The 19,601-nt window shown below is 37.6% G+C and overlaps 1 protein-coding gene across 1 annotated transcript in view; it reads right to left on the reverse strand.

Moving 5' to 3' along the window:
• Positions 1-18,406, reverse strand: part of ntrk2b (neurotrophic tyrosine kinase, receptor, type 2b) — a 32,766-nt gene extending 14,360 nt beyond the window's left edge. Inside the window, exons 1-13 of the mRNA XM_051894892.1 lie at positions 17,754-18,406; positions 15,570-15,644; positions 15,411-15,482; positions 15,224-15,292; positions 14,968-15,113; positions 14,710-14,861; positions 9,672-9,804; positions 5,781-6,095; positions 5,669-5,686; positions 3,064-3,081; positions 2,913-2,941; positions 1,883-1,982; positions 731-919 (exon numbers count right to left, since the gene is read on the reverse strand). Of these exons, the coding sequence (XP_051750852.1) occupies positions 731-919; positions 1,883-1,982; positions 2,913-2,941; positions 3,064-3,081; positions 5,669-5,686; positions 5,781-6,095; positions 9,672-9,804; positions 14,710-14,861; positions 14,968-15,113; positions 15,224-15,292; positions 15,411-15,482; positions 15,570-15,644; positions 17,754-17,968 (1,531 nt within the window). The 5' untranslated portion in view covers positions 17,969-18,406. The remainder of the gene's footprint in view (positions 1-730; positions 920-1,882; positions 1,983-2,912; positions 2,942-3,063; positions 3,082-5,668; positions 5,687-5,780; positions 6,096-9,671; positions 9,805-14,709; positions 14,862-14,967; positions 15,114-15,223; positions 15,293-15,410; positions 15,483-15,569; positions 15,645-17,753) is intronic.
• Positions 18,407-19,601: the final 1,195 nt, after the last annotated feature.

Genomic DNA, 19,601 nt, shown 5'->3' on the forward strand with positions numbered 1-19,601 from the left:
TTTCATTTTTATTTTAGTTAAAGGTTTAGTAATTTTGTTGTGTGTTTTTGTCATTTTTATTAGTGTTTTTTTTTTTTTTTAGTTTATAAATTTTGCCTTGGAAACTAAGTAAAATATGTTTTTTATATTTTAATATATTTCAGTTAATGTTTATTTTATTTCAAGTAATTATTTTTTTATGGTTTTAGTTTGTCTTACTTCTAGTTAATGATAATAACCCTGGTGCGGCCTTGCATACATCAGCAGAGAGAAGTGACTCATATCTCAAGAAGACCAATTTATGGTATTTTGATTAAAGATAGATACTGTTAGAGGTAAATATATATATATATATATATATATATATACTTTATATATTAATCATTCATAATAAGCATTACAAGTAACATGCAATAAGAAAATAAATAGGGTAAATTTTGATTTCATGCAGACTTAATTATGAGCAGCCCTGTGGGATGCTTGCCTTAGCAAACACCACTAATGACTGATCAGGTGTTGGTAAGACATACAGATGAACTGCGTTGGATCCTGAAATTTAAATGAAGAATGCTTGCAGAAATCTACAGTCTAACAGTGATTAAGTTACACAGCGTCAGCCACCCCTGATATCATCGCCATGGTGATAGAAGGGGAGGTTACTATGACAACTGACCAGTGGCAACCTAGGCTGGAATCTATTGCAGAAGATGGAGTGGGGCCGCTGACAGCCCAGCACTCCACGGCAACTCACAAGTGTCCGATTTCAGCATACTGCCAGGGTTGCGGAAGTACTGGGGGTTCTCGATGACTGGAATCTTTGTCATTCCAATAATAACGGCATCTGGGCCCATCTCTGAGGATGATGGCGTGTTGTTGCCATTGGAAACGTGGTGGAGCGGGCTGGCCGAGTCGTCATCATTACTGATGACAGATGAGGATCCTAGTGGAGGGGGCAAAAAAAAAAAACAGACAATACAATAATCCATAGAAATAAAAAGCATTTGTATGGTCAATACACATGAATAAACATACAAATGTGTTAAAAAAAAAGTGTATTATTATGAGAGTAAACAACTTACAATAATGAATGAATAAATATTAAAATTCATATTATTCTATATTATTCTATGTTATTATTCTATATTTGTGGTTTGTATGTTACTGTAATAGATCATGTTATCTGCTTGCCATTAATAAAGCCTTTTTACTTCCATAATGTGACGTATTTCTGAGTGAAACAAGATATTCAACTAGAAAGAAATTTAGGCCAGGACATGTTTTTTTCCAATGAGAACAGATTGGATTGTGGAAAAGTGGGTGTTCCATATTAGAATAGAGCCAGACCTGAAAGTTAACTTAATGATGTACTAAAAATGAAAAGGTTTTTCCTTTGCGTTTTTTGTGTACAGACAACAGCGTTGTCAATAAAATCCCTGTTCACACGGATCCATGAAATCAACTAAAAACGCTGTATTATGAATGTCAGGCCAGTAGTTGGCGATGTCACTTTATAAAGAAACACTATGCACCTATAGACTGAACATGTAATACGCATGTGTGCATGATGTCACTGTTTTCACAAATTTGTGTTTTTGTAGTTTACATGTAGACAATAACGGTATTGTTTTCAAAAACGTGCACTTTGAAACGCATTTTTAAAAGTTTGCATTTTCAGGCCCCAAAAACGCCGTTGTCGGCCAAAACGCATAGAATGTTTTCCATTTTTAGTTGAAAATGGTGTTGTGTAAACGGCCCCTAAAACATTTGCTAAAACAATGCTTAAATTTATTTGGAATAACATACCTGGGAGCATCATACACCAGGTATATGTATTAAGAAGGTAAATAGGATCCATTTTGATTTCATGTTGACAGAATTGAAACAATTTAAATGATACACTTACCTTTCATACCAAACTTGGAGCTTCTACCATATTTGAGGAAAACTAACATAAGGATGCATCCAGTTAAAGCAACCCCAGCTATCCCAACCACAATGTAAACCTAGAATATAAAAACACACAGTAGATTTTACTCTAGCAAGCACGTCTCCAATCTGGGGTCGGTTTGAATTGATTTAGCACAGTAAAGCTACAGTTTATAATTTATAGAAGTAACAATGTATCAAAGAAAGTCACTTTTATATTGAAATCATTTGCTTCTACAATGTTATATCAAATGTAAATGGTCCAATAATAAATCAAACAATTAATGGAATGTTCCTAGTGAATATATTTTAAGCTCTCTCAACAGTATCTGAGGCTTGCTGTTGATTACCAATGAAAATAACTTGACTAGTCTCTCAGTTTGTAAAAACAAACAAAAAAAGAATGTGTTCTTACAAAGGAAATCTTTGGGGAAAAATTCAACCACCTAGAAAAGTAATATATGATATGAAGGCCAGTATTGTAACACATACTAGGAAATTGTCCTATCTATTTGTTTAACCCATCCAAGTTAGTGCATACACATTACAAGTAGTGAACACACACACTGCAAACCATGGACACACACTCTCAGAGCAGTGGGCAGCCAATTGCTGTGGCACCCTTGGAGTGATTGGGAGTTAGGTGCTCAGTCATAGGTATTGAGGATGGAAGAGAGCGCTGTTCATTCACTCCCCAACCTACATTATTGAGAATCGAACCCTCTCTAACCCTCTGACTCCCTAATCATTAGGCCACAAGTGCCTCTAATTTAGACAACTTTTAGACAACTTTACAGATCAAGTAAACCATTTTTACTGAAGCTCTTAAAAGTACAAGAGTCATATTTCTGATTTCAAACACTCTGGAAAGCTGGCCCCACTCACTTCCAGTGTAAGTACAAACTGAAAAAATAATTTTCTATAGTAACTGACAGCAGGCCACAGATATTGTTGATATCTGTATTTAACCTTGAATATTCCTTTAATCACTCTATTCAAATACATACCGCAACTTTGTCCTCCAGTGGTGGGGTTTCTTTAAGAAGGCAGACAAAACAAAAAACACTAAGTATACAATTGCAGTTCAAAACTATGAAAATCTGAAGGTTTGAACAAATAAATATAAATGGTGAGCGATAAAGGAAAGAACAGTCTTACCTGGACTAAATGTTGTGTCTGTGTTACATCATTTAAATGGAAAGAAAAATTGAAATGAATTAAACAGTGATACATAACATTCTACAAACTGTATTTTATCTGTTTTTATTTTTTCATGCGTTACAAAAAGCAGCTGGGTAAATCTGTTGAAAAGTGATAAGGAATGTATATGAAATATTTCACTCCATTATCATAAGAAATTATAGTATGCATAAAGAAAATGCAGTCTAAAATAAACTCTCTTTTTAGAACTGCAATGATTTTTTGCTTTGTGGCATTATTTTCATGACAATTAAGCACAAACCTCAAATGCCAGTAGTCTATTGTAATGCGAAAAAAACCTGTAATTGCTTGAATGCAATTATAAAATATATATTACTTTAAGTTTATGATAAATTATTTATAAATGTGCACTGTAAAGTAAAATTACAAGTATACTATTGGTTGTACTGAACTTAACTTACAATAATAATTTTAAATAAATAATTGCGTGCTAACAGGATGATTTTCTTTTGACTTCTGTATGAAAATAAGAATGAGATGTTTTCACTACTGTCACAATTACATTCAGTTTAGTTTGTCTTAGTTTCATTTTCAAGGACTTTTAGTTCGTTCATCTTTGTTTCCTGTTTTCTGTGTTCCTATGTTCCCTTTGTCAGCAGTTACCATGGTTATTCATCATTTGATTAATCAGCACACCTGTCTGTATTTCATTCATCACCACTGTGTATTTAAGTTCCACTTTTAGTTCCCATTCATCGTCCAGTATTGTTTGTGCATGCCACACTGTTTCATTTGTGTTCTTCGATATTACATTGCCTGAGTTTACTTTATATTAATAAATATATATATATGGATCTATTTCATCTACCTTCTTCCTCTTTGGATTAGACATTACAGAATACTGGGCCTTAAAAAAAGTTATGAGTATAGCGGCTATTAATATAGCCCTGTTGGGGAACTTTGACAGGCCAGAAGAAACCATTATTTTTATTTTCCAAGGTGCCACAGCGATGGAGGAGTATGTGGAGGAATTCATTAACATCTGTCATCGCGCCACCTGCGATGACTACACCCTTATGGAGTGTTTCAGGTGCGGGCTGGACAATAAAATCCGCTTCCAGATGCCCCAGGGGAATACCTGCTAGACTTTAGCTGAGTACATCAACTTTTACTGTGGGCAAAGCTGAAAGGGATTAGGGATGTGTGAGACTATTCGACTAGTTGATTAAACGATACTGCTGCTGCTAGTCGACTTGGAAGTACCAGTTGTTTACATTTTTTTGCACATTTAATGTTTTGCTTTATATTTTTTTACAAAGGCTAGGTGGGGTGAGGTTTAGACTAGTCGGTTGCAAAATGTCCGTTCAAATGTTTATGAAATTAGTCGTTGCACACATCCCTAAAAGGGATACCATCACCATCGTCCAGCCCCACCTTGCACCTGTCACCGCACCAGATCCAGAGCCCAGCCAAACACCCCCATACTATGCACAGACATTAAGCCAGAGGATGAGCCAGACAAGAGGAGTGAGCCAACCATTGCCCCGGAGCCTGAGCCCCACAGTGAGTCTGACCAGGTGTGTGAGCCGGCAACATCCTGTGCTACCGTGGGAGTGCTATTGGAGTTTGAGGGAATGGAGGAGGTCCCCGCCCATGCTCCTGCCACTGAGGGTGAGCTGTCACTGACCTTCATTATCGCCGCTGGTCCTGCCCAGCTCTAAGTCTTCAATGTGTTCATCACCACTCGTTCTGCTCAACATAAAGCCTGTTTCGTCACTCTGTACAAATTCTGTCGTCGTCACTGATCCCACCCAGCCTCCCTCTCCCTCCTCCACTTCATGATTAAGCCAGTCCATCAGCCGCTGGTTTCCTTCAGTCTCTCAACTTGTCCTCTAGTGTCACTCAGTTGTGTGGATCTTCCTCGGGTCTTCAGGGAACCAGTATCGCCCAGGCAAGTTGACCCCCCCGGCTCCGCCTCCAGAGGCTGATCCCCTCACTGATACCACTGTCCTTACAGCTCCACTATGCTCCCTCGTCCCTCTGGCTCTGCTTTGGTCAGACGTAACCCTGGCTGAGCCACAGACTTGTGAGCCGTCTGCTGTGCTCCATCTCTCCACCCCTTCGGCTCCGTCTGGCTCCGCCTTCCCTCTGGCTCCACCTCAGTTCCACCGGCTCTGCCTCAGTCCTCAGGCACCCTGGCTCCACCTCAGACTCTCGTCGCTGGGGTTACGCCTCGGCCTCCAGGACCATCGGTGTTGCCTGGTCCCATCTGCTCTCCGTCTGCACCCAGGGCACCACTACCATCTGCTTCATGGTACCCATGGTACTTTGTCTACCTTCTTCCTCCTTGGATTAGACATTACAATTACACAGTAATGAAGAATTCGGTGGGAAAATGTGCTTTCTGTCACTATGCTAAAAATCTTAAAGGTTTTAAACAGATTTCTTTATGCAAAATATAATTTATTTCGGTTTTAGAGTGAAAGTTTTTTGCTGGGGAGAGATTTCCTTTAAAAAGATTCATCCAGCTGACTTTGTTATATTTAAAATTTTGCTTGCTTAATTCACCAAAATACTGTTTCACAAGATTATATTATCTTACCATAATAGAACACTCCCTCTGTGGAAACAAAAATATGACAGCGGTTTGCTTGTACAATATAATAGACTGTATTATTTATAACATAATAATAAATCACATTATAGAGTCATACCTGTCCCTGAGTGGTCCACATCAGGTATGTGCATGAAGTGTGCCGACACGTTTCCGCTGTCCTCTCCGAACTCATTGCTGGCCACCAGAGTGTAAATGCCATTATGAATGTGTGTGGGAATGACCAGCTGCAGACAGCCGTGGTACTCCGTATCTGTGATTTCATGGATTTCAGTCCTGATGTACTGCTGCTCCTCCAGCAGCTTTCCCTCATGGTACCAGTGTAGATCAGGCTTCGGGTTGCCCGTCACAGTGAAAGGGATGCACCAGTCCTGGTTCAACACAGGCTGGTACAGCTGCACTATAGTAGGGGGAACTGGCCCAGAAGAAAAAAGAAGGAGCAGAGGAACGAGAAAGAAGGAAAGAGGGGAGGAGGAGAGGAAGTGTAATCACAGGATGTACCATAGGAGTAAACGAGAGGAACGTGGAAAATTTCGCTGTAGTTAGACGAAAGGAAAGTGTCTGACAGCACATGGAATGGAGGGGCAGTATAGAAGGATTCTAGGGTGAGAAATACAAGAGAATGATAAGAAATGAAGAGGCTTACTATAGTATTACAAAACAACATAAAGAAACATGCAATGCATAACCAAAAGCAAAACGGATAAAAGGATGTTGTCAAAGACTAACGTCTGGATGTTAACTGTTTTGTCACTGTTAAGTAAAAATGAGACGTTATGTTAGCGTAACATGTAAAAGTTTTATGTGCATATAAAAGCAGATTGTTTGTTAAAAGAAGAGGTCACTCGAAAATGAAAATTCTTATTCAAAACCATATGATTTTCCTGCAGAATTTCCAAGCTGCTCCATTTGCAATGTGCCATGTTTGAATCGCAAGCACGAATTGTATGGCTTCAGGACATTTCAAATATTTTAAAATTTAAAGCTTGTCACCCCCCTGTTTACTGTACAAATACAATATCATTCAAATGTTAGATATTTTAAAATGTAATTTATTTCTGTGATGGCAAAGCTGAATTTCCAGCAGCCAATACGCTGATTTGGTGTTCAAATCATGATAAAAATTATTATTTCAGGAAAGTTCAAAAGGTTTATTTATTTTCATTTTCATTTTTTTTAACAACGTAAAAATCTTACTGTCACTTTTTTTAATGCACACAAGTTAATGCATCCTTGCTGAATAAAACTATTATTTTATTTCTACTGACCCCAAACTTCTGAATGGTAGTGTATTGTGTTGTATGTTGAACAGCTTGGACCTTGTGCTAAACATCTGCTTTTGTGTTCCAGGAATTGGAATGGTTTGAATGATATGAAGGTGAGTAAATGATCTTCATTAAATATTCACTAAATTCTGGACTGAAATCTTAATTTTTCCTTTATGTTTGAACTATTCCTTTAACTGTAAAAGTAGCAATAATAACCACACAAAATAAAATGGGTGAATTCTACAAGAAGGCTTAAAGCTTACTATTGAGTGGGAAAGCGTTTAAAAAGTTTTTTAAGCAGTATTATGCAACAATGTGAGTTTTGTCAGGCCCAGTAGACTAATGTGATAGCTTGAGGGGAAACTTCCTGAATCTTAAGCATTTGGCACATTTTCAAATGTATCTTGAACTCTTAAAAACCGTCCAATAGTTCAACCTACCATTCTCTTCAAGGAAGCCATCTAATCTCCACACACATTCATGTCAAATGACCCAGAGCCTCAAATTCAGTTTGAAATCCTATTAATTTGTCAAAATATACTTGGAAGACATCAAACATACAAATCATAGAAAAACATTAATCACTTACAATGTTTGTAAGTGTGACTGCTCAATGACATTAATTATCATTACAAATTCTGAGAAGCCAATTGCACCTTTAATAAACAGCCACATTCCATCACTGAAATAATAATGGGAAAAGGAAAAAATTATCAGAGGTTGAGTGATTTTTACTAACAGTACCAATCGAAAGTTTGGTCATACTTGACTTGAATTTATGGTGCTTGCACTTTTGATCTAATGGTTTATGTTTGAAGGCTTCAAATTAGTTTTGTAGACAAAAATAAATTGTCCCTACATTCAGTATCAATTGCCTTTCAAAACTATATAGTTAGTTTTTTTTTTTTTTTTTTTTTTTTTTTAAATAGATGTATTGGAGCAGATTGTAAAGGAAAGACAGGCAACAAGGGTCTAGCAAACATTTGAACTCCTTCAATACTGTTTAAAATTAGGATGCGCCTCATGATTTTGGTTGAGGGAAGCCCAGAGCATGCAGAGCTATAAATGGTGCCCCTGTAAAGTGCAAAGGGTGGTGACTTTTAAGCTCAAATATAAGATACTTTAGATTTAACATTTTTCACTACATAATGTCCATACTTTCATATTGTTTATTTCATAGTTTTGATGACTTCACTTTTAATCTAAAATATGGAACATAGCCATAATAAAGTCTGATGAAAACCAATGTTACTCACATACGGAGCAGAAACAATGCAACTCCGTTTTCAGGTCTTCCCGCTTAGGTCTCTCTAGCGCTGGAAAGCTTTTCCAATATTAATGTGGGTCCTAAAGCTCTTGCCTGATCATAAACCTTCTTTTTCCAGTGATATTCCTCTGAACTTTTTGTAATGTCTCTCAACCATCTCTCTTTCTACAGTTTTTCTACAGTCTCCCTCTTGATCACTCTCTCTCCTCCCCCATCATGAATGTATACGCCCCCTACTTTTGTTTGGCTACAAGTGTGTTGTGGTGCTCGGTCCGATCCACTCTCAAAAGAAATCGCTTACTGTATCTTTAACATTTAACAATAGTATTGTTTATTGCAGTATTGAGTTCTATATTTCCATGATGAGGTTGTTAAATTCAAACCAGATTTGTTCAATTTAGTAACTTGACAATAGGATTATCTCATACATTAGAACATAACCACATGTTCTGTTCTTCTAATTCATGGTTATCAGTAGTGTTGGGAAAGGTTACTAAGTAACCTGTTACACTACTGCATAACTCTTTAAAAAAAGAAACTAATTATGTTAAATTTTTACTTTTTTATGGAAATAAAGAAAACTGGCTGACTTTTAGTTAGTGGTTTTAAGCTGCTTCAATAGTTTTCATTCATGGTGTAAAAGGATGTGGATGTCACACAACCTGTCCATGTTGGCATCTGCCAAATTTGGATTGCTTCTAACCAAATAAGAGATGGATTTGCACTAAAATACAATCCTACTAATTCACATGCCATTGCTAGTTATTTTTAAATGAAGAAATTAAGATCTGCACCAAGATCCTAGTAATGTCCAATTCATGATTGTATTATTGCTGATTTTTCCCCCCCAATGAATTGGTTGAACTGGTTAATTTCCTTAATTGACAGATCCAATTGCAATTGTTATTAACTCTCTGATTAAGTGATCCAGTTGGAGCGAGTCTAACAAGTTAACAAATCACTGAACTGGTCTTGTGCAACTCAAAATAAGCCAAGAACCGGGAGTAATGTGATCCTCAGAGCTCCAGTGTACTGACTCCTAATAATTCATAATAATGTCAGACTGGGCTCTAACCTGTTTTAGCTCTATTCTATCTGAGTGACTAGAGCATTAAACCCATCTCTCTTTAAATGGGTATTTTGAGCATGAGTAAGGAGCACATTAAAATGCAAAATAATAATAATAATAATGAGTAATCATAGTAGCAGTAGTATCTCTTTAAAAATTTGAAAGGAGTATTTATACTTTTATATACAGTAATTACGGAGTAATATTTCATCAAAATTTCTTTAAATCAAGTACAGAATTAGTGTGCTTGGTCCACCACTGGTCATGACCCACCATTTGAGCTCTAGGCCTTCTGTCAGAAGGGGATTGGAATGAAACTTAACTTGGGGCTCACTCAAATGAACAAAACAATGCAAAGCAAATCCACTCATGAGACTGAGTTCTTACAAAGAATATTGAGAAGGACTGAAGCCTCATTCTGGCCCACAATATTCTCGGCACTGCAGGTGAGCTCTCTGCCGTTGTCATCAGGAGAAAGTCCACTTAGAGACAGCGCAGACTGCAGCTCCATTTTGCTGATCTGGAAAAAAGAAACCACAACTCGAATCTGATATGGACATTTTTGTAAAATTCAATAAAATCAAGAATCTGTGGTTTGTTAATTCTCCTGAACATTTATTTAACTGACACACACACACACAAAAAGACAAGATTTCTAATATTTTCACTGACCAACTTAAGCGCATTTTGTAAATATAAACAAATTTTGATTTTGATGGCTGCAACACACTCCAAAAAAGTTGGGACAGAGGCATGTTTATCACTATGTCACATCACCTTTCCATTTAATTACACTTTTTAATTGTTTGGGAATTAAGGATAATAATTGTTGCATTTTTTGCAAGTGGAATTTTTGCACAATCTGATACAAGACAGCTGCTCAGCTGTCCGTGGTCATTGTTGTCTGATTCTCCTTTTAATTGTTTCTGTGGGGAGTGTTATTTGCTTTAACTTAGCCGGAAACCATGATTTTCAATTAGACCAATATAAAATTCCCTTTGAATAAATTACATGATCGTTTAACTTTTTTCAGTGTTTCTAGATATGACTCCGGTCCCTCCTCTATGAGTATATGAGATTTTTTTCAGTCATTTTATCACTAGGCAAAAATACAAAACTTTTTGCTTACAAAATCATTGCTATCTTTAGCACAAACTGTGCTGGTCGAGTTACTTGTAATATTCTTGGTTAGGATTAATGATGTCAGCGATGGTTGCCATAGTCATTTTTAACTATGCAGTAACACCAAACATCCCAGGCGAACAAAGCACCATTATCTGGAGCTAAATAATCCATGTTCTTATTCTACACCTCAGTGTATTTAATCTGTCATACAGGCTGCTATACCATGGGTGAAGGCTCCTTTAATGTAAGTAGTACAGTGAGAATTTTAAATATTAATGGACATGTAATGCTTTCTCGGGCTAGAGTCAAGCATCTGTGGCTTCAGAGCTGTGATCAGTCATGATTTTTAAAAGCCCATTATAGAATGCTACAGAGATTAAATGTTTAAATGTCCTTAATGTGTAAAACTGGCATAAGGAGTAAAGAGGTTAAAACTGACGTGAGGATGGCAGATCTGTATAGGCCTCCTACAAGGGCTATCATAAAATATGCAAAATATCACTGTACTTTGGATTAGTGTGTTAAACATTGTGTTCTACGGAGCTCCTAAAGGGACATGGTGATTTTTAAAAAAAACAAGATGGGTGGGAAAAATACATTTCAATGCTTTTGTGTTCGCTCACAAAAATGTTGCGTTCCCTCGAGAAACTTTGCCTTCATTCGCAAAACCTTTGCGCCTCCCCATGAAACTCAAAGTTACTCAGGGGATGGCAAAACGTTTGCGAGAGAACGCGAAAGCATTGACAAATAATTTTTCCTCCCATCTCTTATTTTTTTCCTTCATTATGTCCCTTTAGGGGCTCTGTAGTATTCCACCTAGTTTATCATCAGGATCTAAGGTTACTTATGATTTTGTGGAAGATCTCATGATCAAGATCTTGGAATGGAATACTAGCATAAATACATTGATAGAATAGTCAAAATAGAGAAATTAAAGGGTTAGTTTACCCAAAAATTAACATTCTGCCACCAATCACTCACTTTCATGTCGTTCCAAACGCATAAGACTTTCGTTCATCTTTGAAACACAAATGAAGATATTTTTAATGAATCCTGGGAGATTTCTGTCCCTCATTTGAAAGTCCATTCCACTAAAACTCATTGTTCAAAAACATTATAAAAACATTGTAACGAATCAAGCAGTTTAATCCATTATTATTAATCCGGGCAGTTTACAATCAAATCTACTGAAGAGACACAAACACTTTATATGTTAAACAGATTTAATTTAGGCTTATATTCACATATAAACATTAATCAACACACATGCATAGAGCACATCAAACATGGCATCCAACAACTAACAAGCTTGTTCTAGCTGGTCAAGAAAGAACAGTTGAGCTTCTCTTTACCATATTTGATGTGTTTACCTTGTTTGTGCGTTGATCAATTTTTATATATGAATAAAAGCCTAAATTACATCTGTTCATCATATGAAGTGATTGTGTCTCTTCAGAAGACTTGGATTAAACCACTCAATTAATATGGATTACTTTTACTCTTATCTCTTTATGAACTGTTTGAAGAGTCATAGATTTGATGGAATGGGCTTTCAATAGAGGGACAGAAATGTCTCAAGTTTTATTAAAAATATCTTCATTTGTGTTTTTCAAGGATAAATGAAAGTCTTAAAGGTTTGGATCAACATAAGAGCGAGTAACTGATGATAGAATGTTCATTTTTGGGTGAACTATCCTTTGGGTCATGACGAAAAAAAAACTTACAAATATACAGTACTGTGCAAAAGTTTTAGGCCACCACGCTTTGTTGTTTTAGCAATGTTTTAATGACCATCCATATTTATTTTTCAGTCTCTTTATTACGATACAAACAGAAAATACAGGAAATATGTACACAAAATGTAAAAAAAAAAAATTCGGAACAAAATTGTTTCTTTAAGCAAAAATAAGTATTTAGTGTGACCTTCTGGACTTCTTCCATTTTCTCAAAAAAGAAACTCTGAGAAAATTCTCATCAGATTTTGAAAGTTTTCTTGGCATTCCAGTCCTTTTCCGTTCCATTTATGTTTAAGAGGGCCAGGTTCCTGCTATTGCTCAAGTGTAAGGGGAGATCACTAAATACTTGCCACTTTAGCCTATAAAAGCTGTTTTTTCTCATTTTTTTCTGTTTTTTAATATTGCATATAATTTACTGTATTTTCTGTTTATATTCTAATAAAGAGACAGAGAAATAATTATATATGGTCATTATATCATTGCTAAAACAACATCTAATGGTGGCCTAAGACTTGCACAGTACTGTATATGTGGAAAAACAATTATTTTAAACTTTTATTCTGACCATCTCTCTGAAATGATCCGTTTAAGGGGCGGTTCCTTTAAGGCTTGTCAGTAAATGGCCACTGTTATGATTGGCTAACATCATTGCATATGAAACAGTATCAACGCTCACTCGCTAATGCATGTGAATAAGTGTTTTGAAAACATTATCCATATAAAAAAATTACAATTACAGACAAAGCACTATGAAATCATTTACTCATGGTTTGTGATGCAGCTGCTGTCAGATCCAATACAGTTGGCTGCTTCATCTCTCAACAAAAGTTTCTTTGCAAACTCGTTGTGTGCCTTGTTTACAAAACAAAATGCTCCGAACAAACATATAATTCGCGATTCCATCCACTTGTTTCCAGTGCTGGGATCCTTCTGAAGGCTGCACAGAGACGCAAATGAGCTGTTTAAACTGGACGTGTCAAAGCGAACATTCTTTCACTCTTCCATCTGTCCTGTTGTCGACAGATTCAAGTGCATGGAGTATGTCAGAAACTGAACGCGGATCTGTATACTGTATACAGTGTAGACAGCGTCAGTGATTATAATGGGTTACATTTGCTTTTGACATGATGCAGCACTCACATCCAGTGTAGGCAAATGTTAGCCGTTAAGCGACCGAATGCCAGTGGGCTTGTTCGACTTGAAGCAGCGCTGCACAGACCGATCGGTGTATGACGTCAAAGTACCGCAAGAGCGTTTTTAAAAGCATAAGGAGTTGTCTGCTCTCTAATCACTTTTGTGGTACTTTGATGTCATACACCAAGTCGAACAAGCCTAATGTCTTGCATTGGAGGCAGTCATATGCAAATGTATTTGCCCGTGTGACGTCTCAGGCTTTTGGAGCTTGATTAAAGTTGCAGTCCGTAAGTTTTGCCTCTTTTTCGCCATCTCTGTTTGAAACCAGTAATTGCATTTATATGCGGAATCATCATCTTTACGTGAGTTACGCATCAGCACGGCTCCTCAGCGCAGATGAATCTAATGTTTGCTGTCAGTCACCACATCGGTGTGGATACTGTACTTTGGAATCACAGATTCTTCGTCTTTGGAAATATGACCAAAACAAGAATTTTCACCGGAAAATGCCACTTTTGTTCTGACCAACTGAGAAAAAAACCATTACATAATAAATCGCGCTGCCAATGGTGATCAAATCTAACGATCACTTAGCTCGGATCACGTCAAACCTTGCAAATTATTATTATTGTTATACTTTGTTCTCAAATTGTTAATGTTAACAACATCAGCATTGCGTGACTTTGTATTTAGTGTGTCTTAGCGTTACCTGTAGATTTCAATTTCTGTAGCCACTCCGCAGTCCGAAGTCTTTTGCTTTTGACTACGGGTGAATCTCCAGCTGTCACTGATGATTGTCATTTGGACCTTTCTGGATTACAATCCGCCATCAAAATTATAAATTTAATTATTCCAGCTGCTGTGAGAAAAGGCTATAAATTATCTGCTACCAGCAGCATCCTCATATGCCATATAGCCTACTAGCTGGGACTGCTTCTTTATTTAAACAGACGTGACGTAATGACGCAAAGACGAACGGCTGCATGCTCAAATTTCCTGTGGAAACCCACCAGTACCAATTTTATTATAAAACATTATTACAAGCTTACCGTTGTGAATTGGGCTAAGGTAAGGAGATTTATTTTGGATCATTTTTAACCAAACAAAGTTACGGACTGCAGCTTTAAATTAATGCTTTGTTTATGAAGAGGACGTTTTGAGCTATGAAACTTGCGGGATGTTTTAATGGTACAAAGACCTCTTATATGTCAAAAGATCAATTTGATTTCTCATGTCATGACCCTTTTAAAATCATGGCTATAATTACATCCGTCAACAAAAAATGTATGTTTTGTTTGAATACTGCACATTTAGTAGATCTAAACAATTTGCATGCTGCCTACAATACGCATACTGCAGAAACAGTAAGAACACTATGTTAGTATGCTATTCCAACTAGCTTTATACTTAAAGGGCAAACAGGGTGTTACCTCATGGCTGGTTGAGAGAGGAGGGTGATCACTAGAATTTAAGCTCCAGAAGAGCTCAGGGGTCGGGGCTCCAGACACACTGCATATCACAGTAGCATCACTTCCTGCCATTTGACTGACTACAGCAGGGATGACCTCAACACGTGGGTACTCTGAAATAAGGACAGAAATTTCATGTTTGTAAGAACTATACTTTAATACTTCTTACCACAAACTGTGCGACTTAGATGTGCATTAAGTGTGTTTGAGTTCCATTACCACATGAAGGAAGAGTGAGTCTGGAGAGGGCTTTTGCTCTTCCTCCTTCCTGTAGACACTGCAGAACTTCTCTCTCACTATCATCCAACCAGACTTTGATCCAGATGTTCTCACATGCACATTGCAAAGGGTTCCCAGAGAGCAACCTAAATCAATCCCAAACAGACTTCAGGAACCAAAGGAGGCTTTGTATGCTGCAAAAACAGCGCACTGTACATAGTTTTGTACATATTTTTTATTAAAAAGAAGATCTTACAAAGTCGACAGGTTTGAATTACGAATTGCCATCCAAGAGAGTGTTGATAGGTTATTGTCTCTGAGATTCCTACAGATAGAAAACAAAAAAGACCCAATTACTTGAAAATAAAGAATAACAGTACCAACAATTTTCTTTGGAAACATCACACATTTGCTAAATAATTAAGTTTTTTAACAAGACTCACAGATATTGAAGTTTGGAATTGTTGAAGAAGGCCATCGTAGATACATATGTCAGGTGAGTATTGGTCACTGTTCTGTGTAAGACAGTAAATGCTCACATAAGTCCTGCTCTTCCGTAAAGTGTCAACATTTTCCATGACCTTAAAATATCAAATACTCACAGATTCCTGAGATTCGAGTAGAACTTCATATGGTCCTCAGTGATTGTATATAGCCTTTTCTGATTTGAGATATAGCTGTGGAAAGGAAAGGAATGATTACTACCCTGAAGTGCTGTGGTACATTTATGAATATACCACTAGTATCATGATTTATTGAAGATGATTCTCATCTTCATATATCATAAACATAGTAGTACCATAGTACTGTGATATATACACTATCATTCAAAAGTCTGGGGTTGGTAAGATTTTTTAATGTTTTTCAAAGAAGTCTCTTATGCTCACCAAGGCTGCATTTATTTGATCAATACAGTAAAAATAATAATACTGTGAAATTGCTTTACAATTTAAAACTCTTTTCTATTTTAATATATTTTACATTGTAAATTATTCCTGTGATAGCAAAGCTGAATTTTCAGCATCATTACTCCAGTCTTCAGTGGTACATGATCTTTCAGAAAGCATTATAATATGCTGAATAGGTAGGCTACTCAAGAAACATTTTTTATTATTATTATCAGTGATGAAAACAGTTGTGCTGCTTTTACTCTGTGAAAACAGCAATACATTTTTTCAGAAGTTTTTGATGAATAGAAAGTTCAATGAAAGAAAGTAGCAATGCCTTTATTGTCAATTTCATGAATCCTTGCTGAATAAAAGTAGGCCTATTAATTTCTTTAAAAACAAATCTTACTGACTCCAAACCTTTGAACGGTAGTGTACCTATACTTATCCAAAAAACTAATTTTGATTGTATTTTTGTTACTTTTTTCATTAGGGTACTAAGTTTCACTATTCGAATATACTATTGAACTATATGTAACTATATAATTAATCAAGCCAATGGTTTCAGTGAACAAAAAAGTAGGCTACAGCATGGTATTTAATTGCATGTACCATGGTATTTACATTGCAGTTTATTTCACTCAAGAAAATCATGATACTTTTTAGCTAGCTTAATACGTTTCAGTAATATTATATGAGAACGTATAATTTAACAAGGTATGGCTACGCGCCTAACAAATAAATTCAAGCCAACTGTTTCCAAGGCGCACTGCCATGCAAAAACAATTATTACAAAATTAGAGCAAAAATTAAAATATCACCCAATATCAACAGGCAGTTTTTTTTGTTGTTGTTGTTTTGTTTTGATTTTTCCTCAGAGACGGCTAAAATAGACGCACGGTAATTTGACATCAACCGTCACCATATGAACAAGTTAATAAAGGTGCGCGTGAAAAAAAAGCCATGATTTCACTACACCGCGCACATGCCTGGAGTGGGTCCAGTGAGCCGTTGTCGTGGAAACCAAGTGACATATTTGCGTAGGCGCCGATGCCTATTGCTCTGCGGACACGTTAGACTACTCCCCAACTAGCCCATACACAACAATTCATGGAATAATGTACACGTAAAACTTAATTTCATTCGGAAATAACAGCAGTTTATTAGCGTTTCCCTCAAGGCAGGCCTAAAAGGACATTTTTTTTTCTCCCCATGACCAAGCCATTTGACGGTCTCTCAAGTCGGCTCGTCTGTCAGTGCTGCCTAATGCAGGCACTCGAGCAGATCAGATCATCACTGATAAATCTCTAAGAAGCGGACGCTGCATCTTCACCGATATGCATCTAATTCAGTTATGTCGTTATGTGGCCGATTTATACATTTGAGTGTAAGCCGATAGTGTTTTTTCCTGCTATGGTAGAGAAAGTCAGTTGAGGTGAGTCAGCAGCCCCACTAAATTATTCTCTGAGTGATCATCTTTATAAAAAACACCCTTTAGATATGCTATTATGCCAACTTATTGCATATATACCGTGTCCCCGACCCCTTACAACCGCTCTCATCCTCTCACACACTACATAATGTCTGTTGCATGTCACCCTATGGTCTTGTTTGATGTCAAGAGCTCATATGCACGCCCTGAATTATCGTAGCAAACTCCACACATGCTCATAGCGGTGGCTGAAATGGTCAGGTTGTGGATGTCATGGAATAGCAGTGCACTAAACTTATTTTGTCCCTCGACGAATTGAGGAATCTACCCACACACTCCTCACGCGCACACGCTCACAAACACACGCGCATGTTTTTTTTTTTTCCCCCTTCTTTTTTTCTCTCTCACGCATCCGTGAAGCTGGAGCAGGTCTCCCGGTTTATTTCTCAGTAAAACACTCCACTTACATATCCGTGATGTTTTCCATGTCAGACTCCGGCACCAAGACAGGGAAATCCTCGATCCCTGGTTCTTGATCGATACACGAGATCCTCGAGGCATTGCAAAAGCACGACACAGGACAAGCCGAGCTGAGCCTCAGCAGCCCGAATAAAACCCCACACAACCCCCAGCGAGCCATTCCATGAACCCCTGCGGTCATAGCAGGTCTAGCGCGATGCATTCACTGTTGTGTAATGTCTTATAGTATTTTCAGCAATTCCGAGATGAGACGCCGCTGCTGTGGGATGCGCAAAGACGTTGTGCGCGACGCGAGACTGTCATGGAGTGGCCTTTTCTGGTCTCCGCAGAAAGGTGATAACGCAACGGGGAAATGTTCGCGTGCCAATATGTTGCGCTACCCGGGCTTCGCTTCTTCCAGACGCGGTGGTAAAATGTGTGGCCGCAGGCTGTGTGTGTCTACGGGCTGCGGTGGTGACGCTGACGTCTCACATCCAGCGCTGAGGAAGAAAACAAGCGAGACAGTGTGCGTGTGCGCGCGCGTGTGAAGAGGCAGCAGCGCGTACCTGCAAGCGCCTATTGATTACCGACCGCATCTCCCTCAGCCATCGCTGTAATTACATGTGGAGGGGGACGTTAAAGATGCTCTCAGCGATGCCATATCGGCAATAATTGATCACCTATGCTGTCGGTGGGGCTATCTTTGGGAGATTTATATTGACAGGGACGAGGAGATTTGGTATAGGCTGTCAAAGATTGTTTTTATATCGAGTCATTTGGGAAATTACTTGATTGTTTTCATTTTTTCGTCTGTTTAACAGTTCAATATGAGCTGGCTGTGTTGCTTTTCCATCATGCTCTTTTCAGCAATACCACAACTTCATGAATAGCCATAACCGGAGTGTGACGTGCTGTTTGACGCACAAGATGGGTTGCATCTAGAAAAATAATTACTAAACAAAAATGCCAGGATGTTTTTTTTTGTTTTTTTTTTTGTACCGATGTCAGTCTCGCATTCCAATCGCAGTGTAGTCTATGGCAAGGAGACGAAATAGTAATATTAATAATAATATCAATAATATTATTTTGAGGTGTTTAACGAATTATCAATCTGTGTGAGTGAAGGGAACGGCGCGAGCGCTATGATGGGTTTGGAAAAATGCGCCTATGAATCTCACATTCGACAGCAATGCTTGCATTTCTACGTCCGTGTTCATCTTGTGAGATAACTTAGAACCCATCTGTACTAGATTCCACGCATTATATAAACATTTTGAGTTAATTTCAGCATGAGTACACTGAGGGCCTTTGGTTTAGGAAATTACTATAGCACAAGCCAAAAGATGAAGTGAAAGGTGATGGACTGTTATATTTTTACCAGGAGAGGGCGACAAAGGCATTAGGCAACACGTTTTTATCACGGTCAATGTGAGCTGCAATCACAGAAATAACTATTTGATTTTTCCCTCTACACAAATGATTACATTCACGGCAGTAAACCAGCCTTTTGGTCGTAAAAAAGAGGCAAAGGTACTAGATAAGATGTATTCTTATGTCTATCCTCCTGGGTCCCTCTGTCCACGTACGAGGATATAATATTTTAGTGAATTTCTCTGACAACATACATGTCAGTTTTAAAGGGTTAGTTCACCCAAAAATGAAAATAATGTAATTTATTACTCACCCTCATGTCGTTCTACATCCGTAAGGCCTTCGTTCATCTTCAAAACACAAATTAAGATATTTTGATTAAATCCGATGGCTCAATGCATTCACAGCAATGGTATTCCTCTCTCAAGATCCATAAAGGTACTAAAAGCATATTTAAAACAGTTCATGCGAGTTCAGTAGTTCTA

The sequence above is a fragment of the Ctenopharyngodon idella genome, chromosome 5 (genome assembly GCF_019924925.1).
Source record: "Ctenopharyngodon idella isolate HZGC_01 chromosome 5, HZGC01, whole genome shotgun sequence".
Taxonomy (NCBI): Eukaryota; Metazoa; Chordata; class Actinopteri; order Cypriniformes; family Xenocyprididae; genus Ctenopharyngodon; species Ctenopharyngodon idella.